Here is a 24,461-nt window from a genome sequence, read left to right as displayed (position 1 = left end):
TCTCCTTCCGTGCTCATATAAATTTATATATATATATATATAATATACTCATCCCTTTTTACCAGATACCGAGGTTCCTATTCACCGCGATAAAAAGTTGATATCATCATCAAAGGCGAAATACTTCCCCTTTCCCATCCTCGCCCACGTTATCATCATCATAATACCCAAAGCTTTTTGTACGGACAACTCTCTTTCTCTTTACTCGGCTCTTTTGTATTAGACGAACGAGTCGACCGGATTCTGAAACAAACACACACAGGCCGCCCTTTTCACTGTACACACACGTATATGTACAGCACAAGGGTACAACTGCATAATGAAACTTCCAAATTAAACACACGGCATTTTCCTTAACACAAATAAAACATCGAAATTATCTTTATCGCAACCATCTTATTTGGATTACTCTCGATTAATTGAAATAACATTCTTTTTGTTATATAATCACAGTATTATATCATACGATCTCCATAATTATATACTTTTTCTTCTTAATAAACACCAAAATTCGATTATTCGATAATTTATGAATTTCACAAACACATTAACAATATTTCATAATTGCTATTTTAATTTGGTATGTATCCAATAAATCAAAAGTATGTTATGTGAAACCCCTTTTTGTAACTATAAATTAAATTTATTAGCTACGAATATTGTTACCAAGACTATAACTGCATTCTATACGTATACTACCTTTACAGTTACGTGTCTACGTAGGTATAGTAGCGTACCTTGCAGTTTAGCCGTAGGCCATTTAGGACAGTTGGTGAACTATATAATAGCACCAAGCACAGTCGAAATGTTGTAGGCTTAATAGATACCCGAATAATATAAGCAGTACTCTAAAAATATCGCAATTTACCAAACTATAATTATTATGAAATAATAAAAAAGTTTTGAAACGTAATAAAAATGAAGCATTGTGTAATACTGAGCATTTTTTATTTTTTTTTTGACAAAAACGCATTAACGCTTATATTTTGAATCCACTAAAAAAACAATAATCTTGATTTTATAAAACAATAAAGTATGTAAAAAATGTATGTTAAACTTTTTGCTGACCACAGAAAGTAAGAGTTATTTCGGTATATATATATATATATACATATCAGTGGCATAACTTCAAAATGTAGACACCGAATTACATATTCAATGGGCCTCTATTTAGCCAAGTACTTGAAAGGTATACGCATAGATTGCACGTTTTCTTTTCTAAAACTAAATTACTATACATTATTTTAAATATTATTAAAATATTATTAATCTAATATTATTCACTGTTAGCCATTATGCCTTAATGTGACCACTCACTTTCTGTGTGGGCAATGTATTAATGTTCTATAATTCGAACTACAAATAACTGTTAAGCCTTTTACTCCAAGTTTAAAAGTATGTTTTACTCAACACACCTGAATATATTCCAATTCATAGATGTTTTATAAAAAGTATATACATAAAAAAACTTATATTAAACAACGAAGTATTCGTATAACTAAAAACAGACGGATGGTGGTATGTGAAAAAGAAGATTATTTTAGACAAAATATGAAAGTGGCCAATTAATCCGTCTTGATTATAATTAAGTTTTTATCAGTTTTTTTTTAAATTTATATTAATAATTTTTTTTATTATTATTTATTTTAATTATTATATTACATTCCTATAATTTAAACCTACACATTTTCATTTTACTTATTTCTAATAGCATAACAGCGATAAAAATCAGTATTTTTAACCTACCAATAGTCATAATATGCTGTCGACAGACCTATGTCCGTACGAAATAAGAAGAAAAATAATGTTTTTACGTTGGTCCGCGATTCGTGTGGAAAAGGGATTTCGGGATGCAATCCATGTGCAGCGATTAGTTTTCATTATATATAAATCTCAACGCAATGAAACACGTAAAAACTAAATTAAAATATAAAGTTATGTATTTGGTCAGTGGCGCAGTCAGAAAACATTTTGATAAGGGAGATTTAAATTTGCAATTTTCTTTTATATAAGTATCAACTTTTTAATTTTAATAAGTCTATTAAACATATGCTAAAATATAAAATGTGTTATTAATTAGTTGATTGAAACTGAATTACCAGGGTCTTCAAAAATATGAGTATATATATTTATATACATATGCATAAAAGTAAATTATATTTAAATATTAATGTTTTATCTTCTTGAATGCTTAGCAAGTTCTTTGAACATATCATTAGTCTTTATAATAATGTTAAAATAAATGTAACCTAAATATATATATTTCTTAAAATTATTGTATATTGTACAAAATACAAGCGAAATTTCGAGGGAATTATATCCCATAGACCCCTTTAGCTACGCCACTATATTTTGAATGAGTTATGTTAGTGTCGTAGAATTATTAATTATTTTAACATAGGTGGTAAGAATTAATTAGTTAAAACTCACTTACGTATACGCTATGCGTATAAATATTATATGCCAATGACAAAAATCATGAAACATTAACATATAACATGTAACATTGTTTCAAATCTATTGTATAATTGATAATTTTATCAATTTTTATTACAATAATGTTGCACATTTTTTTTTTAAATAAACTAAAAAACAATGAATATATTTTGAATATTTTACCATTTTTAGAAAACAGTTTATCATGATATAACCAAAGCATTTCTGGCTCCACTTAGAATCTAAAATAAATTGAAAACCAGTTTTTGGCTATGATTTATAACACATGATTTATTTTAACTATATATTCTATCACGATAATAGAAAAATACAAAACAAATTAATATTCGTATGTTAAAATCTATCTTATCTTGAAATCTCAAAAAAATATATATGTTTCAAGTATTAAAATCGTATAAATTTAAATTTCAAAAATATTACTTGAATATATACAGTATTATAAAACTATTCATTAAAGATTAAAAATAATGTACAATTAGAAAAAATAATATAATTTGTATTAGTATTAAAGGTTAAAAGTTTTTATCGAAAATGTTTAAATATACTTGTATACGTAACTAGTTTCATAATATAAATAATAGAAATAGACTTAATATATATGAATCATTAAATGCAAGAAGGGCACATGTCCACATTTTATAATTATTTAGGAGAGACAAAAAAGGTCACATGTCTAGGACATACGCCGTTTTTGCATTTAACACAAAATATCATGATAATTTTATAATGTGCCAGTAAACTGGACATGTGTCCCGTTTGCACAGAACGGTGTAATTGTTGAATCTAAACAAAAATCTGTAAAAATGTAATTTTATGAAAATTATGAACATGTGCCCTTCTTGCATTTAGTAATTCATATATACCAATAATAAATTAATGCTGAGAAATTTTTTGAGATTAAGAAATTTCAAAAATAAAAATATTATTTACTTATATATTTAAACTCATTCTATATGAACCCAATTTGCTGTAAAATGATCGCACTTAAATGATTCAAATGACCAGCTACACTAACCTCAATGACGCAGTGAAAACATTTTAAAGTACTTAATTTTACTGAACCTCTTTGATCTTAATAATTCAATTATGTTAAATTAAGTATTTTGCAAGGTTAAGATATATCTTAGTTATTTATTCTTTTTGTTGATAATGAATTATAATTATTCAATGCCCTTTGTGAATTTTTAAAAGAAAACCCTCTTAAGCTATATGGACAAAAAAAAAACGTTTTTTAATTCAATTTTTCTCATCCAAACACCATTAATTTTTGATTAGTAAGAAAAATTAAAGACATTTTTTAAGTAAATTTTACCAAATAGTGCATTTAATAAATGCTGTCAATTTACGAAGTAAAATTATAGTGTATATTACATTTTGATAACATATGAAATATTCAGGAAAAAAAAAATGTCAATAATAATTACAACCCACAATTGCAATGTTATTTAGAATTATGAATATTGATAAATGAATATTAACTAATATATTCGTATTATTAATATTAATATGGGTATGTTTAAATAATTCAAAATACAATTATTTATTAAATAAATTTAAATATTTTTATTAGTTATCGATATTTGTTATTGATTATTTCTTTACACAGATTTTCTATAGTTATTAGAAATGTATACGTGGGTAAAAAATGTTTTTACCCCGGCTCGTTAAAATGCAATATGTTTTCTTATATACTACTGTGCCCTGTTAAAAAATTAATTAAGTTCATTGATCGTTTGTCGAAAAAAAAAAATTAAAATGTCATACACCAAACTAAATACTAAATAAATCTTTTATAAATAATTCTCTATCAAAATTTATTAAGTTGTATAAACCGATACTTTTATAGACTTTTCTATACAGGTAACATATATAGGTAATATATATACGCAGTTATTTAAAATAAAAATATAATTATTAATGTTTAAGTATAAATATTAATACTATTTAAACAAATGGTACAACCTATTAAATACCTATTTGTTTTATAAGAAAAAAATGTAGCTGTTTTGAAAAACCGATAATTGAAGTCGATTATTTTATATTTTTACCGTAAAACAAGTTCTTTATAATAGTAATTATAGATACTATACATTATCAACTTATCTATAACTTAAAAAACAAGCAAATAAATTACAACGAAAATATTTCTTTTGATTTAAAAATCGTTTAAATCGCGATAAAAACCAACTCTTGAGGTTTTTGTGTATAATTCATCAATTGGACAACATACAAAATACTCAAATTTCTTAATAAATACATAGAAATGTTTTTGATGGAAAAGTTAATGTCAGTGAATAAATGGTTAGATATTTAAAAAAAACACTATAAAAATAAATTTCGGCGAAGAACAAAATAAACGTTGACACTCATTTTAAATTTTCCTAAAAGATGAAATAAAATTAAAATTACAAAAGAGCGAAAAAAAAATGAGGATAGCAGTTTGATTTCGGATTTTTCGTGCCTGGTACATATTTTAAATTCCATTCGATTTCGTTAATGATGTGATTAATCATGATTATCGATCGACGACAATGGCGCATAATTTCCACCGAAATACAGTAATATATTGCGCATTTCTAATGCGGTTTCAATTACACAAATGTATACAGATGGCCGACAACAAACGAGGAAGGGTACATATTCTCTTAACACCTCTTAGGATTTTTCAGTGTTACGTCAAAGTTACTCCAAGCATATTAACTACACACACACACTCGTACACTAACGCCACACCAGTATGAATGAGGGGGAAAAAAAGTGTTCAAGAATTTCGAAATCGCGTCACGACAAGTCCTGCATTATTATCTATAGCGATTTCCAGTTTTACGGGTTTTCTCTCTCTTGAATCCTCTCTCTCAGTTGCCTTACAACAATATTGACCTTAATAGTATTATTATCGTTCATCGACGTGTGTTGTTGTTCATTGATCGTTTACGACGATAGCTCGGACGACGGAGGCTGTTGCGCAACGAGAACGTGCACCACCACATACAATAATGCGAATAAGACTTCCAATAGTATTCTAAAAGAGAAAAAACGACGTCGGACAATCATCCAGCGTGCGAAAACGTGTGCGTTTTTTCACAACACTGCATTATTTTTACAAACGTATTACATACTAGAGTAATATTATCAACATTATTCTTTCATTTTTTATGTACCTATTCGTGTTTTGTACGTTAAGTTGTTATAACCGCTATACAGTATGTCCCATAAGTCCCGTATCACCCTTAATATCTCCACGGGAAATCAATATATTAAACGCTGTTTTTTTTTACAATACTTAGTATGGAAATTCTGATTGAATGGCATAAAATTCAATTTTTTTTTTTTTTAAAAAATTTAGAAATTAAAAAAAAAATTTTTTATGCATTAAAGAATTTTCAATTTTTTAAGATAGCCATTTTCTAGATCATATTTTTTAAAACAGTTCAAAAAAAAAAAAAAATTAAAATTGAATAAAAATTGACTAAGATAGAGCAAGTTATGTTTTTGAATAATTATAACAAAAAAATTAATTGTTTCACATTTCAATAACCCAGTGCTTTGACCACCTAGGTCACCCGACTTAACACCAATGGATTTTTTTATGGGGTTATTTGAAAAATTTTCTGTATCCATCGTGTTCATTGCCTGATCGCCGTGACAAAATTGAACAAAATATTCAAAGTATTTTACCTGAGACATAAGAAAATTTTAAAAACGCTTAGGTCCAAAAACTTCAGCTCTGTGTTACAAATAATATAGGTCACTTCAAACACTTATAAAAAAAAAATGTGAAGCATTATTTTCGTTTTTAGGTAATAAAATGTTCTTTTTTTTTCTATTAACAATCAAGTTTAAAAATATTACATGAATTGTGATTTTAATATTTCCTAAAAGCTCTACTAATAATTAGATATTTACAGATTGCCATAAATAATCAGCGTTCCAATCGAGATTGATGAAATCGAGCAATTCGTGTTTTGCTAGGTAACAACTATTATTATATACGTAATTATTCAAAAACATAACTTGCTCTAACTTGGTCAATTTTTATTCAATTTTAATATTTTTTTTTTTTTGGACTGTTTAAAAAAATATGCTCAAAAAAATGGCTTTCTTAAAAATTGAAAATTCTTAAATGTATAAACATTTTTTTTTAAAAAAAAAAATTGAATTTTATGCCATTCAATCAGAGTTTCCATACTAAGTATTGTAAAAAAACCACGTTTAAATATATTGATTTCCAGTTGAGATATTAAAGGTGATACGAGACTTATGGGACATCTGTATATTTCTTGTCAAAAGTACGCGCGTTCGTATTTCAGATCAATGAAACATTTTCATACTTTCGATCGTTGAACTCATTCGGATCCACTATCAATTAATACCTTTTCTCATAAAAGGTACCATTTTTCTTTTACAACACAATCCAAATGCTTCGCTTCTTATAATTCACAGTGCTGTGTTCTGGGTAAAACATAAATCTATTGTAATAGGATAATATGTAAACCATAGTTATTTAAATTGTTCTCCTTAAATACGATAAAAACGTGATATACTCGTACAATCTCAAACTAATATCGCCCAGCACGATCTTCCAAAAACTGTACACCCTGCAAAGTTTTTTCGAATTCTAAAAACAGACTTACTGCTAACTCCGGAACGATTTTTGACACCATCGAATGATACTTCAGAACAAATGCTCACTGCTCCCATTGATCGTATACCTACGGTACCAACACAGGTTATGTTAGTATACTCGTTCCGTAAACGAAATTCACGTTCTTCTGCAATCACACCTGCATCAGCGTAAGTTACATACTTCATTGGCGATCGATATTTAATGCCCGGAAGTCCATCAACTGAATTTTACTCAAGTCTCGATTGAACTTAGCATAAATTCCAAAATCAGTTTACACTTAAAATTCCCAACTGAAAAAAAAAAAAGAAGTATATTGAATTACTTACAGTAAATTTAGACATTAATGTTATTATACAATAGCATATATTTACGTGTTCATCGGCGCGTACCGTGTACATTATACGTACGATTGTAGTGAGCGAGCGCAAGCGGGAGCATTACAGGAGCGGGTAATATACATATATATTTATATATGTGAGAGGACTTCGTGCCGGGATTGAACAATTAAAAGTAATTGGTAGTCCTGGCGGCGGCGAAGGGGTTGAAAATGAATAATGAAATGAAATCATGAGCAACACTCAAAGAAGTAATTTTGACTGGGGTCCGGAGACCCCTTTTCACGTCGGGGAAATGACAAATAATCGAATTGTTAGTGATGTTTTATTTTTATTTATACATATTTTTTTCTCCGAAGACCGGAAAGGGGCGCGCGACTTATGAATGATTGTTTCCCAGTCGCTTACGTTTTCAGTGCATTTTATAATCGTATTTCACATCCCACGCACTTGTGTATATACAAATAGTATATATAAATTATTATTGTTGGAAAACAATTTTTTTTTTTTTTATATATAATTTCTCTAAACGCGTGCACTTTTTCGTCGTCCCTGCGATTTGTACATTTCCCGTGCCGGAGATTGCATATTTATTTTTTACACCCCTACAATTTTCTCTGGGAGAGATAAAAAGGTTTTTTTGGCCAGTAACTCACGCGATTGAAAAAATAGCTACTGTTATACAAACTCAATAGTATTTCATTATCACCCAATTATTGATGAGTATGAAACATTGATTAATATTTAACACATTTATGCACGTAAATTAATTTTCATTGACAGCGTTCAAACAATTAAGTGATTTCGAAACCAAAGAGAAAAACTTATACTAAAAACTGTGTTTCTGAACAAATTAAAAATATACATTTGTTATAGAATAGTTTCAAACTTACGAGAATATAATGCATAATAGATAGTAATGAATCCTAAAAATACTAATTAAGACTACAAAGTTGTAGTTTAGAAAATATTAATAATACAATTATGGCTTGCAAGTTTTTACGTTAAGATCACAATAATTTTCATGTTGATTTCAACACGAAGTGAAATAAAATAACTAATAATTAACTGTCTATAATCGACATCTGTGCACGTGCAAAAGTTATAAGAATAAATATTTAGAACAATAATCTGTTGTTTTACAAAACATAAACTCCGTGCATTACGCAAACGAATAAGCTCAGTATTTTTTTACAACTATCTACAAGAATATTTTATAGGTACACGAGCTGTGTCGTCCTTATGATAGGGTGAGCAAGACCTTCACTTGCATTTTATTTTAAAAAACCCAGAAAAAAATATTAGTCCTAAGCCTTAGAAAGTGTAGGGACGGCCCTATATGTACAAGTAATTTACGAGTGATCATCGCTACTACTGCAACCACTATATTATTATTATTATTATTATTATTATTATCATTATTAAATTATTGGAAATATAGTATACATAGGGTCGATAAACAATGGGATAGAAATTGCCCCCCTCTATCACATATCCTTACATCACCACGACCAAGATCCCTTTCCCATGGGCTACGACGCTTTTGTGACCCGTCCGCGTTGTTCCGGACAATGGGCTTGTTGATGAAGATAGCCGCTGAAAGACAAATACGACTATGCGTCTCCAAACTAACTATATCCTCTTGTGTAGCGTACCGTACACGTGTACATACAATGCGTAGAAAGGAGAGATAGTTCGTATATATATATATATAGGTATACGTACATAAATGTGTATGTGATTTAAACCAAGTAAAAGAGAGAGAGAGAGATAGAAAGGGAAATATAGGTATAGAAAGACTCGAACAGACGCTACCGCCGGGTCACTGTGTAATATAGGCTTCCCGTGTGTGGCGATTGTTGGCTTTCAAGCTGATATTATGTTACGTGGAGTGTGCGGCAACGCAACATGTGTATACAAATATTATACGTAAGCGTATACAAACCTACCTACGCGGTATTGCCCTCCGGTTCGTTACAATAAAATTATTTTGTAATTGGACGTATTATACGAGACATAGCAATCGCATCTTGAATAGCCGGTACACGGGTACGCGTACAGTACACTTGGAGTATAGTGGATAGTGCCGTCCACGTTGTGCGGCGAAAGATCGGACAAAACTCAACGGGACGTCCGTTATTGTTCAACTGTTATTATCATTAATGAAAAAAGAAAAAAAAATAGAAAAAAATAGAGGAAAAAATAGAAAACGAAAAACCAATCCACGAAACTTTCATAAATAAAATATATTTTTAAGAGCAACTCTTACAATAAGATTTAATTATGCAACGCCTATGCGGACCAACTATAGGGTTGATAAAAAATAATACGTACGAAAATGTTTTATCGAGATACAACTTGTAATCTCGGAATTCGACTTGAAAATACTTTACAATAGTACCCATAATGAAGGAGCAATTCAATTATGTATGCGAATCATTGGGTATTATTGAGAAATAAAGTTGTTAGTGCTCCTGTGCTATTGATGCCCTAAAATAATGAGATAAATAAAAATTATTTTATAACCATTCACAATCAAAGGGTCAACAACTATGATGGTACGTTCTATTGTAGATAGTGAAAAACGGGAAATCTTCGAAAAACCTACAACGGATTTGATTCGGTTCAGAAAATATTCGTGAAAACAAAAAATTTCAAAGAAGTCAAACTTAAAAAAATCAATCGTGATAATTTTAACTACTGTTTAAAACTTATTTCCATAATACTAACAAATTATAATTAATACTACACAAACAAACTAATATGCATATTTATTAGTAAATTTTTTATAACTGGGCCAACAATTACTCATTGATATTATTGATGTTTGAATGTAATTATCAACAAAGTAAACGCAAAATGAATATTCAACAATTTAAGGTTGATCTTGTAAATTAAGATATCTAGAAACTTACATGAATAAATACTAAATTAAATTAAAGATATGATGAAATTATAATCGTATAAAAATATGTACAAAGTATATTCATATGAGATACACGATTTACAAATATACTAAGTATCAATCATCATTGAAAAAAAAAATGTATAAAATTAACATGCAAACACGTATAATGAATATATATATATGTATGTATTAATATAAAATATTAATGTAATAATCAATATGTCTACCTAATTATGGTACATTATTCTATACATTAAATATATTAGAATTTTAAATAATCATTTAAAAAAACCACTTATATACTATAAATAGGTATACTATACTTAATACAATAATAATCATTATTATTGTATTAAGTATATATTTTATATACTTAAATTATATTACGATAATTGTTTATATTTTGTTTGATAGTTTGATAAATATGGTACACCCTTACCAACAAAATTATACACGTAAGAAAATGTGAATTTTAGTTTGAAATTTGATCTTTTATTAATTGTGTGTAGTGGATAAATATAATATAGTAATATTTTTAATATAATGTATTAAAATATAATTATGATGATTTAATATTGATTATCTCCTATATAATTATAATTGAGTTCATTATTCCGTTAATAGTATACATAGTTATATGTAATATTAGCTGTTTTTTAAATGTAATTACGAACAAATAAATAAATCATGTCCTGTGGACATGAATTTATTATTATTATTATTTATGTAAGAAAAAATGTAGAACATTAATAGCATAACACATATTTTAATAACAAGGGCGTTAAAAAATTAAAAAAGTGTAGAAAATCATTTTTTAAGGCCAATATCATATTGTATACTTATTGAAATCAATTGCATTCAAAGAAATAATAAAATACGTGTATATGAATAATTATGTTTTACTTGGTCATTGCAATATATAGTAAATTCGATCAGATTATTGAAATAATACATTGATAATTTCAATCATCTTTAATATCATGTTACCGTGCACCATGTTTATATAACGTAACATAAATATCTTGTCGGTCTTCGTCATAGCAGTACTTACAATACCCTGCTCAATAATGGTCATCTTAATATGCTTGGGTCTCACGCGATTCAGGTTTGTAGTTATTTTTTCCGAGATTAACGTTCCTTGTTTATATTTCCACGACAATGTTACACTTGCGAATAATTTATACGTCTTGTGTGATATATTTGTAAAAATTGTAATAATTCAAAAATAATTAAGTAAATAGAGGTATATACTACTAAATATTATCCAGGATAGACGAGCCATCTGATCGGTTCGAATCGTACATGCTCACTGTAGAAACTGCGAAATCAATTTTGTCAAATTAAACAAACAAAAGCACATTAATTGTAATTAACTATGTTTCTTTGAGGAATAATTTTAAGGATAAATGTAATTTTCAAGACAATCGTGAATTAGGGTATTACATTATACGTTCAACAAATAATTTCACGAAAGTGCCTACGCCATGAAAATACCTTGCTTCACTGTGTATCTTTTACAATCACTACTAGTATAAAATAATAGGAAATTAAGAGATATGTCACAAAATAATTATTAACAATAGAACATTGTCAACAGCGAGAAAGCAAACAAAACGAAAATTATACATCGATGGGTACATCTATATATCGATATAATTGTTCTACATAACCACATAAAGCGAAACCGATAAAAAAAAATTAAGATAACATTACGATATCGGATCGTGACGTTGAAAAATCAAGTATAAAGAAAACCCCTTCTCACCCGTACTTACGCAAGTGGGTGCTTGAAAGCGGGCCAAGAGCGTTAGTGGCGTCACAGAATACGAATCGAGTCCCTAAATTGCATATTCTAAATATACAATTGGCTTTTTATCTAAAAAATAACACTCACCCTCCCAAATTAATAACAGTAAATGAAACCATAAAATCATCCGCTGATTTTGTAAATATTGGTCACTAAATTGTTGCTCTCACGAGCAATCAAACATGCCCTGTTTGTTGTTGCTGAGCATACACGACGTTTACTCATACTCGAATTCTTTTCCCCTTTTTTTCTGTTCTAGAACCGCACCCATTCCGAAATGTTTCTTATCGTTATGAATTTTAACCATGTTGATGTCTGATCTATCAGTTATTTGTGAACAGTTACTAGTTTTTTAAATATCACCCACTTAATATAATATTCAAAAATAAAATATTGTAAAAACCTATAACGGCGATGAATAGTTTTTGTGTTTCACAATTTCATACCCAGTATAGTAAGTGCACATCCCATTCTAGCCACGTACTGCGCGCGTACACGTTAAGAATATCGGTTAAGATCACTCCGGGGTGGCTGCGGTGAACAGGTTGCGAACCGCGAAAAGGCTAAACAAGCACGCTGTTGTTTCAACGGATGTTTTAAATAAGTTAGATCATGACCGATAGAGAAAAAAAGAACAAAAATGATTATTTAATTCATCTGAACTGGGATTATGATTTTCTCGTAATTGTTTTCTTTTTCAGTGTATCGGTTATAACAATCGGAAAACATTATAATAAAATACATTAATCATTCTCTGGACCTCGTTTATTAATTTTTTTATTTCAATCTTCCCGTCACTCACGCAACAACGGAAAATCCCTTGTCCCGCTCAGGTTCCCGAGGACGCGCAACCGCACTGCGCCGCGTGGCCCGAGAACAATATCTGCGAACGGGAGCGGTGGCGTTGTTCGGACGGCGGTCGTGGTGCGCAGAGGCCGTCGCCGTGCATTGTTCCCGCCGCCCGCCACCCCCACACCGCACCCCCGCATCGGCCAATACAATCGCTCGTCACGGCCCATTGTGTCCCCCACCCCACTGCCGTCACCACGCAATCCCTTTCCGCCCCGCGTACCCCGCCGTCGTGGCCCGGCCCAGCTCTCGGATACATAAAACCGTACGGCACGGCGCGCGCGCGCACAGCGCAATACCGTCCGGTTAAGTCGTACGCTTTCGGTCGGGCGTTTTCGAACCGGCTTGATACCGCAGGATAAAATCCCACCTGAGGCAAGATTAAAATTCTAAGGGCCGAAACAACGTGTACCTAAAAATAGATGACAACGAAATCAAATACCACAGAAATCGGTACTCGGGAGAGATTTTTTAGTTTTAAGCGATATGCAGTCAAGCGTAAACATTGTTAACTAATAAATACGTTCAAAATTATAAGTATATTTTACTAAACTTCATAAATGGATCTCAATGAAATGATGTTATAATTAATTTTCTTGGTATTAAATGAATAATAGTTTTCAAACCAAAATTCCCAGTAGGAACAATTACGCCTTTGGCCTTCCCCCCCTGTAGGCAGGCATGCTCGAACCGTACGACTAAGGGTGGTCTACGTTATTTCAACCGTTCCCGTCATTTCCCGGTGGCGTATTTGAGGGAGGAGGGTCAATAGGGGCATTTTACCGCCCCCCAAGACTTATTTTTTATACTCTTGCGGAAACTGTGATTATAAATTGGATTGGCTTTGCTAATTACTTATAGGCACAAGGGCATTGAAATAGATGAGTTGGTTAATTTGTTTCCTGCCACGAAAAAAAGGAACACAGAACTTATACTAAACTTGTTTTATGACAGTATGTTTTGGATTGTAACTGAACGAGTTTGAACCGGTGTCTAAAATCCTAACCTAATATAAAAATAAATATACTATTGCATTAAAGTTTCCTTATATTGTAACAGTAAGTGATCATTGTATTTTGCCCCCCCCCCCCTTGATAAATTATCCCAAATACACCACTGCCGTTTCCGTTTACCGCGTTCGTCTGATATCCGTTCACGAGGACCGACCGCAGCTGAGTCTTAAGTGTAAGTCCGTACACTTCTTACGGAATAACAATACGAGTGCACCATAAAACAACGCTTCGAAACGATAGAGTGTTCACATTCTAGTCGCGCTGTGCACGTTGTTAAAACATAATTTTTATGAATGTCTGATCCCGTACGCAATCGCTTAACGATTTCTACACCAGATAATATATATATATATATATATGTATATATATATTGATGGCCGTGATATGTGTACAAAGAGTAATGCGATTTTATTTGAAATCACAACTTACAATAACTTAACTGTGTAGGTTTGACAGCGTCTCGACGACCGGTGTAAAAGTATGGTACAGGTACCTATATGTATCGAATTGATTAACGCAATCAACGATATTCCGTCCTACGGAGCGCAAGTGTGCCTACTTGACCCTACACCGTGATTAACATTTTAAACGCGATATAGGAACATTTCCATAATTTTTGTATAAATTATAAAAATTCATCGCTACGAAGACAACGGACAGTGATTTTAAATAAATTTTCCCTTAACTCGCATTACCTTTTGATTAGCATTGACGATTCGTATGAAAATTACTAAATAGATATTAACTATTTACGTCCAAACTTGCTTTAAAAATCGAAAAATATAATTCGGGTAGTAGAATTAGTGTAACGTGTAGTGTAGTTTACCGCACACGATACAGGCGCGAATAATTCAATGATAAAATGATTTAACATATAATTTTAAAACATTTGTACTAACGAGATGAAACGCGTGAGGATTGAAAAGATTATCAAATTAAAGAGTAGCGTAACAGATACATAATAAGAACTTGGGATCAAAAACATGAACATTAAATTCTATTCGAGTGGGCAAAAATGTGTAAATTCAATCTCTTTGAAGTTAGTTTTCGGTAATTTCGTCCCAGCGCCCGAGTGATTTCTCAACAAAAATTAATTACAGTTACCAGCCTCCTCTGCATCGGTGGAGTTAAAACGTTTAAAATATTCAGATACAGATGTGCTATACGAACATTAAAAAATAAAAATAAAAATTGAATTCCAATCACTTTTACAGATTTACAAAAAAATTAATGATTTCGTTTAAAATTCCGAAACTTCTAGATATTACCCAGGGAATTAAATACCGACCTCAGTTCTGAACTCGTTGATGAGCGCTACAATATTTAATCTTGATCGAAACGTCATTGCGCGAATTGGCAGATGCAGTGTCCGCGTTTCCGGTTTTATAGTATTTCACCCGGTTGTTGCGGAACTGCGTGAGCGGCTGTCGAAGGAACCCGTAGACAATCTGATAACACTACAAATTCGGTCGTTACTCGTGTCTCGTGTTCAATAAATTGTAATAATTTAATGCATTTCATATCAATATGTATCTTGTTGGAATAACTAAGAAAATAATTACTATATTGTAATTATATTTGAATGACGATTTTGTGATTAATATTATTGTTGAACGGTCATTGTCACGTGTAATACACATACACACACAATATACGCAAATTAATCGGAAATAACAAACCATTTTCACGCAATTGTTTGAGAAAATTGCCACCTTTGGGACTAAATGAATCTAATGACGTAAAAATAAATGGTGTAACTATAAGTTACTGGACCACACAGTAAATAACAGAGGATGCACGTCTTTCAAAATATATACCAACAAAAAATAAAACCACTACAACGGTTCCATCAGCCAAGGCCACCGACTACCGTAGTCAATCCAAGACTAAAACTTGCGAAAGCTACAGTCAATCAAAATATTCACAGAACATATCTCAATTATTTTTTTCCGATTCATCTCTAATCCGAATGCCATAATAAATCCACTAATTACACTCCAAACGCACTCATCGTCAAAAGTACTAACTAAAATTGTTCTTGTTGTTCAAATATTAAACGTTTGTATTACACTTTTATATAACGTAAATTATTTATATTATTACGTATTATAATCGAATTTAATTAACGCCCCAGCAACATAATATTATAGTAATATTTTTTTTTTTGCGATCTTCACTGATTCTTAATTATATCATTGATTACAGAATAAACAATTTTATAATTTATTCTATAATCAATGGTTATATCTATCTATATATTTTATTTCGCGTGTTGTTTCATGATATTGCTACATTTTAGCTTATACGAGTATATTAGAAGACATAAATAAAAAGAAAACTATTGGTGTTTAAATATTACGAGTAAGATAAGGTCATAAGAGCGCCATCTGTCGTAGATGAACAAATCACTTTTACGCCGTACGAGTAGCGCTAGATGGCTCGACAGTGCGTAATCTGAAAGGAATTGTTCGAGTATACTTTAAAATAAATAAAATAAAATAAATAAATAAATAAAATAAATCTATAAAAAATTATAATGACCATTATTTAAAAAAATTTCGTGTAGCTATTTAGATTTTTATATCCCATAAACTTAAACTTAACTTTTACTTGAGTTATTACACCTTATCGATAATACGAATAGTTGAAATGACCAGCAAAGAAATGATAAGTAGTAAAAACGGTATAATATTTGGCAACGGTGTATTGGTAAATATATTTAAGGGTATACGCATTAAAAAAATATAGATATAAACCTCAAAATAACTTTTCACTACGTTCGAATAAATTAATCCCTTACATGTTTATAACTTCTAATAAGATAATAAAATACAACACCACATGTTTGTCACGCGTTACAAATTGAATAATTTTTTCGATGCAGATATAAGAACCACGGGCTGAATGTCCATACTCCGTATTATATTTAATAATATCTATTATTTAAAATGTTATTTACTAAATCAAACTTAAAATAAATTAAGCACAGCGATTCTCACTGTAATAAATATTTCATTTTGTGATAAATATTTCATTCAAACTTCACAGTTAATAACAATTTTTTCCAATGAACTAGTAGTATTCAATTAAGGTTTTCGAGTTATTTTAAAACCGCATACCCTTAAAATAAAGTTTTACATTAGGTATATGCCGAAAAACGAAAATCTGCTGAAGGGTATACGGCATATACCCGCGTATACGTACTAATATGCAACTGGTTTTTGGTTATGTTGATATCGTGTATCAATCAGTAACTATAATTAGTTAATTGAAACTCGATGAGGCACACAATTATACATTTTTCGGATGGTTGGTTGTAAGTTTAAATATTAAGTGCAATATGTTTTAGAAAGTAAGCTATAATGTTGAGTAAGTCTACTTCAATCGATTTAATTGATATATTTCATCTTTTGTGTAGCTAAATTTTATGTACGTTGCCAAAATTATGAAATCCTTAACCCAAGATATCATAATGAATGAATTTCTATATTTTTTTTTTATTTTTTTTTTTTTAATATTTATTCTACGCTCATATGAAAACGAAAATAACCACATTTGATTCCTTTGGGATTTAAATACTTATTAGCTTATACAATGTTAAAAATATAAGAAATAGGTCGGTGAAACATCAATAAAAAACTTTAATGGACACACGTGTCGTATGCTATCTATCAAGTTCTAGCTTTTTGCGTAGCGAATATTTTTAATGTTTTATCGAAGCTTAAATTTTGAAGAACATCATTTTCTGTTGATAAAATCATAAATGTTGACAAATTATCTTGTGTTTGTGAAGATCTATTTTTATTTTTAATTCTGACCAACTTCGAAAATGCTCTCTGCAGTACAATTAGCAACAGGAACGGTAAGATATATTCTTAGAGCAATATGAATGCTAGGGAAAATATTAATAATATTACATTCGGTCATCCATTCAAATATCTTGAGTACATCACTTCCATCAAATGTTGGTTTTAACTGATCCCAAAACTGTTTGAAATGTACTAATTCATACTTTGTTGTATCATCAACATCGTCATTATATACACTAATGAATCTGTTAACACTTTTCTCATCATTATTAGTAGACTCAACATGTAGTCTAGTTAAAAATAAAAAAAATTTCAACTACTAAACTATATGCTTTATTATTTTGTCCAGTTCTGTGTAAAATTTATCAACTATTACATGTTGTGTTTCAACCCAAAATTTATCATTAACGATAAGACGTATAGTTGAAGTTTTATTGTCACCATCAGGACATTTTTATTATAATTTACCCTTTTATTTTCATATTTTTATACAAGACTTATTTGGGAGCAAAACCCTTCAAACCTACGTTCATAGATTATGTTTGAACTTCTTAAACTTGAAACAACATATTTTAAACTTTTCAACAAATGTACAGCTTTTAAAATATCATTGCTTTTGCTTTATAAATAAATAGATATTTTATTACAATGTTGTGAAATGTCATTCCAAAATATACACAAATAACCTGTTTCTTTTTTCAACATATTTTTAAACAACAACTTAGCATTATATTTTGTATCCCCATTTTCATATTTGCTTTCAGATATTTCAAAAAGTACAGATAATATAGTTTATAATTTATAATGAGTGCATGACAAGCCTCAGAATGGCATACCCATCTTGTGTCATGTAAAGACTTTAAAAACATCAACCTTTCATTATCCTTTTTCTCTAGCGAATTGGTTAAGATTGTCCATCTGCGAATAGTCACTGAAAAAATTATATAGCATATGCAAAAAACTAAAATAATGAACAGTATCTTCACAGAAGTCTATGTATACTATGTACACCCATTAAATTTAACGAGCGGGTTTTACATGGAATGTAAACAGCTAAAGGTTTTTGATTTTTAACGTATGCTTTGGGTTCCTTATATATACTTCTCATGTTAGAAGCGTTGTCATAAGATTGACGAAGACAACTTTTTATATCAAGTCCCGTATTTTACAGAAATTCTCCTTTATGACTAGTTACTGGTGATAGATCAAAAAATCGCTCATAAACTTAAGATGAAATGCAATATCTGATTACTATACCCATTTGATCAATCTTTGAGATGTTTGAAGTAGAATCCATAATTATAGAGAAGTATTTTAACCGTTTAACTTCTACAATAAAGTTAACTAAATCGTTTTTCATTATGTTTAAAATTTCATTACAAATGGTTTTCGACATTCATAATGAATTATCTTTCCCCTTATTATCATACAACTCAAAATGGATTAAAATTAGCAATAAGCACTAATAACCCTAAATAATTTCCAATGCTTTCGACTCCAAAAATTTTTTATGATCTCTTCTTCTCTCTAAACTCTAATCTCTAACTCTATTTTATGTTCTAAAGCACTATTATGTTAATTTTGTACGAATCTGAGTGAAGTGTTATTTGGTGAAAAAATACGCGTAGTTCTACATACACATACGCACTACATTATATAATGCTCAGAAAACATACTACGATTCCCGTAGCATAAATTTTAAAGGAGCGCACAACTGATATGATTATGTATTTTTTTTTAATAATTATGATAATATTCAATTCAAAAATATAAGAAATAGGTCGGTGAAACATCAATACAAAAAACTTTATAGATTCGCGTACAGGTGGTCAAACATAGACTATTGAATGTTTATGGAAACAAATACAAGTAAATTATGGAATCAGAACTCGTGGAATGACCAATCTTGAAAGACAATTGAAAGAAGAATGGTGGAGATCCATCAATCAAAAACAATGTTTTTGAATGTTTTTTACAAGACATAAAAAAAACATTTTTGTAAAAAAATAAAAAAATATGAATATAAATAAAATAAAATAAAAATAAAAATATAAAAATATTTTAATACATCATGAATAGCGTCGTTACATTATCGGACCCTTATCATCATGAAAATTAAACTATTTGTAACATATGTGACCAGAAAGAAAATTCCGTTGGGTAATAAAAATTCGAGTAGGTAAGTAAAATATAAAATTAAAAAAAAACAATTTATTGGAAAAATAAATATAAATATTAAGTTATTTTTTTAAAAGGTTCAATAAAAATGGCTTTATTTAAGTACTTATGATACGATACTAGTTTATTTATTCTTTCATCATAAAAATATGTCATATATGATAACAAACAGATGTTAACATCTTCTTTCAGCATGTGGTCATCATTGAATAATTGGCCACTAAGAAATTATATCATACATAAAATATTATGAAAACATAAACTAGTTGCCATGTATGGTTATGTAAGGAGGATGATCAAATTCTTCAGATGCAAAATCGACAAGAAGTTCACATTCACTGTGTAGGTGGACATTGTCGTGAACAAAACCAATAATGCGTTTAAACATGCCTCACATTTTATTTTATACTATAAGATGCAGTTTTTTAAGATCTGAAACTAGTAATTTTCATATTTTTTTACACATGAAATAATTTCTTAGTGACCAAAAACCAACGACGACGACGTGGCAAGAGAAGATGCGAACAAGTGATTGTAATCACAGGTTTCTAAGACGAAGGAATACAAATCTAATACTCCGTCAAAAGTGCTTAAATAAAGGTGGCCACTTTGTTGAAAAATAGCTTAAAATTTGTCCCATTAAATTGTTTTTTTTTTTTTAAACATATTTCTTAACTTATTTTTATTGTCCAACAAAATTTACTTTTTGATATAACTCGTAAAAATTTAAGATTATTTATAGTTACGCGACATAATAAAATTATGTTTAATTTAAAGACGTGTTTCATAAAATTGAACACACTATTAAATTAAAAAGTACTAATTTTCGTTGTTCTGTGTTCCTTTAACCATCCATTTATCTTTTTTAAGATTTTTGATTTCTTCTCTTTGCGATTCGTCTACAAATATTTTTCCGAAAATCGATTGGCACTCGATCGATAGACGTATTTTTTCATGTGGTTCAAAGGCGTATCCATCTCTCTGACATTTCAATATCTGTTAACAGTTGTATTTTTCAACGTTATAAAATTTAGTTTGGTGTTCAACATAAGCCTAGTTATGAATACAGAATGACCTAGAAAATCAAATCTCGCGAACAGCCAACCGTATGCATTTATAAATGTGCGTTAAACATCAAAGGGCTAAACGATTGGGCGATAAATTTTAAATCGATATGATCACACAAAATCCATGTCCCTCCTCTCTAACTCGTTCGTTGCACGCAGTTACAAGACGTTACTCGTGACGCTTACGTTTTTGCAGTCGAAGTTTAACGACCGTTCGGCGAACGTCTACAGAACTTACCAGTGGCCTCACGTCGCGTACTCCGGTCGGGTACGGGAACGGAAACCGGCCGACGACCAGACAGAAGAGTAGCACACCGGCAGCCCATACGTCGGCCAACTGCGCGTTGTACGGGACGCGGGACAACTGTTCCGGTGACATGTACATGACGGTGCCGCATGCTGTAAGGTTGACGGGCCGACGGGACGCGACTCTTTCGCGATCGTCGTCGGGACTAACGTTTGGCTCCATGACGGCCACGCACATCCCGAAGTCGGCCAATCGGATGTTGCCCTGCCGGTCCAGCAGCACGTTTTCCATCTTGACGTCGCGGTGCGCGAAGCCGCGGCCGTGCACGTACTCGAGTGCCGAGCACAGCTGCGCGAACCACTCGTACGCCACCGGCTCGGGCGTGTAGTTCACCTCCTTGAAGTAGTCCAGCAACGTGCCGTCCGGGTAGTAGTCCATGATCATGTACACCCTGTTTACAGCGACCCCAGCGCATGATTGTATGCAACGAAAAACGCGAAAACGGTTAGTTGTCGGTGCTCTTGCGGCGATCTCTCAGACCGTCGTTCGAGCGGTCCAACAGAATGAAAAAATTCATTACTCTACGCTCGACAAACTTTGTTCGCCCAACGTGTGTGGAACAACGGTATACGTGAAAACAAATCGGACTTAACGCGTACGACGATAATACTGAGATTGTTATTTTACCTTCTCGATGTTTCTATGATTTCGTGGTACACGTTGATATAAGGATGATCGAACATGTCGGCGAACAGTTTCTCGCTTTCGATGGCCTTTTGTAAATCACTGTCCGACGAACATCTTTCGATCACTTTGATCGCCATGCGGCTATGATGCCGCGCAGATCTGGCCGTCAAAATCAATCTGTATCCTCCTTGGCCAATCCGTTCGGCAACGGTGTAACCACGCTTCACTAAAGCTTTTGGTTGTATTGGCTTATTGTCCTCCAATACGTAGTCTCCGTACATCTCCAATGGTCCAATTACACAGTGATGGAAAACGTTTTAGTTAATTGTAATAAACACTGTTTAAATTTTACGCTGAATTTTCACTATTATTGAACTATTGTGAAACAATGCATTAGTAACCATAGTTATTTAATTTAGTGAAGAATTTCTTATTAAATAAATACGTTGTACAACCAAAGAGGATACAAAATGTTGACTGTATTTTTCACGACAAAAATATTTTTAACATATAAGTTTAAAATTAAAACATACAGTATCTATCACAAATTATAAAATACAACTTATTTGGTTAATTGATGTCGTTATTAACAATATTTGAAGTTTTCGCTTTAGCAACATTATGTAGTTGTATTTATAAATATTTTTACAGATTGTTATTACCTATTACTAAACATAATCCATGATTTTGTAAAATGAATTATTGGAACATGTCATATTTTGTAGGATATTGAAATTATAACAATCATTCTTAGCTGAGATTATTATTTTTACAGATAAACCAGATATAATAGAAGTAAAATAGCAGGTCAGTTTGATTAACAAATTCCCAATGTATTTAAGTCATTTAAAAACACTATTAAAACTCTTTTATAACCTCCTCTATTTTTTTACATCAATAAATATGGAATAAAGATGTTTAGGCCTATAGTTTAGATCTCTTTATGTCATAAAGAATATTATCTTTCGGTAGCGTAGACAGGATTTTAAAATAGAGGGGCCAAACCCAAAATATTAAAAAAATTATAATCAATAATTAATAATAAGTTTGTTAATATAGTAATTTTTATGTTAAGTTTATCGTATTTAATATATTTTATTTCATTATAATTACATTTCAATTTATTAGTTTAATTATTTCGACTAATCTAACATTAAAAGACGTTGTTGAGATTTTGAAAAAAAATGTTTTCATTATTTATTTCTATCGAAAATCAAAACAAATGATTATAGTTAACACAAGCTTCTATTTTTGTTCATATCAGTTTTCTTTTGAATTGAGGGCCCCAAATCAAGAAGACCTCGCTGCGTCGCACCTATTGCACCTCTGCTACGCCGCTGTGTAACACGATTATTGATTAATAATTTAACGATAAAACAATAAATGTTAGTATACAACTTACCAAGTCAATAATAATATTATCGATTTCACATTTGGCTTTTTCAACATAATCCTTGTGGCCTTTAATCAAAACTTTACTAGAATTGGAATTAACTTGTGGAAATGTAACAGTAACTCCATTATGTTTCCCACTTATTTGGTTTATTACTTGAGCGTGGTGGGCAACAAAATGATGATATTTTGGAGGAACGTTCATTGTGACTTCAACTTTAATTTTAAAATAGAGGGGCCAAACCCAAAATATTAAAAAAATTTATTTAAAAAAATGTTATAATTAACAGTTGAAATTTAGATACAAGATTTTTCATAACATTTTTTAACGCAATAAAATAAAATAAAAAATACCGGAAAGCCACAAAATAGTTTTATAAACTTAAGAAAATTATACATTGACGGAATTGGACATTTTAATAAATATCAGTTATATTTGTACGATATTAATCATTATGATGTTATTTTATAAAATATTTTATTCGTAGTGACTCAAAACTAAAACTGAGTGTTTATGATAGCATTTTTATGGTATTTAATAGTTTCTTAATACTTAAATACATTATTGATTTTTATATGAACATTTTATTTTTTCAATCGATTATCGTTTGATAATACAAACTTATAAAAATTGCATTATTAGTCGTTATTAATCGATATAAAATTATATTTAGCATATTTGTAACTATTGGTGATTTAGTTTGTTAGTTGTTTATATTTATAGAAGAACATTTAGTTTATTTATATGGCGTATCAAATCATTTTCTGAAGCATAATACTGGTTGAACATTGTTATCGAATTCGAATGAATTAAATTTTTTTATTCATTCGCATTTTGATTTTAGAGTTTTTAGATTTTGTTTCAGGAAAGTAATTTAGTACCTGTTCAAAGCAACAATTACAATAATGAATGTGTCAATGGTGTCTGGCCAACCTAGTTCAGGAGATGCTAAGAATAATGGCAACAGCTACGATCTCGTATTTCCAGCTTTGCCGGTTTCGAAGACATCGAACACAATCGGCACTGTACCATTTAAAAAACGGTGGAATATTAAATCTTCAACGGTGAACGAAGTAATTTATCA

General features: G+C 30.5%; 1 protein-coding gene across 1 annotated transcript; it reads right to left on the bottom strand.

The window, feature by feature from the left end:
• Positions 1-17,667: 17,667 nt before the first annotated feature.
• Positions 17,668-22,265, bottom strand: LOC112680244 (testis-specific serine/threonine-protein kinase 4-like). Its single transcript, XM_025550281.1, has 6 exons — positions 21,985-22,265; positions 21,289-21,748; positions 20,804-20,979; positions 20,090-20,203; positions 17,815-18,095; positions 17,668-17,741 (listed from the first exon to the last, which is right to left on the bottom strand). Exons 1-6 carry the CDS (start codon positions 22,263-22,265, stop codon positions 17,668-17,670), a joined length of 1,386 nt encoding a protein of 461 aa, XP_025406066.1.
• Between the last annotated feature and the right edge of the window lie 2,196 nt (positions 22,266-24,461).

The sequence above is a fragment of the Sipha flava genome, unplaced genomic scaffold, assembly GCF_003268045.1.
Source record: "Sipha flava isolate LNK unplaced genomic scaffold, YSA_version1 175_pilon_pilon, whole genome shotgun sequence".
NCBI classification, from domain to species: domain Eukaryota; kingdom Metazoa; phylum Arthropoda; class Insecta; order Hemiptera; family Aphididae; genus Sipha; species Sipha flava.
This window is presented reverse-complemented; position numbering and strand designations above follow the sequence as displayed.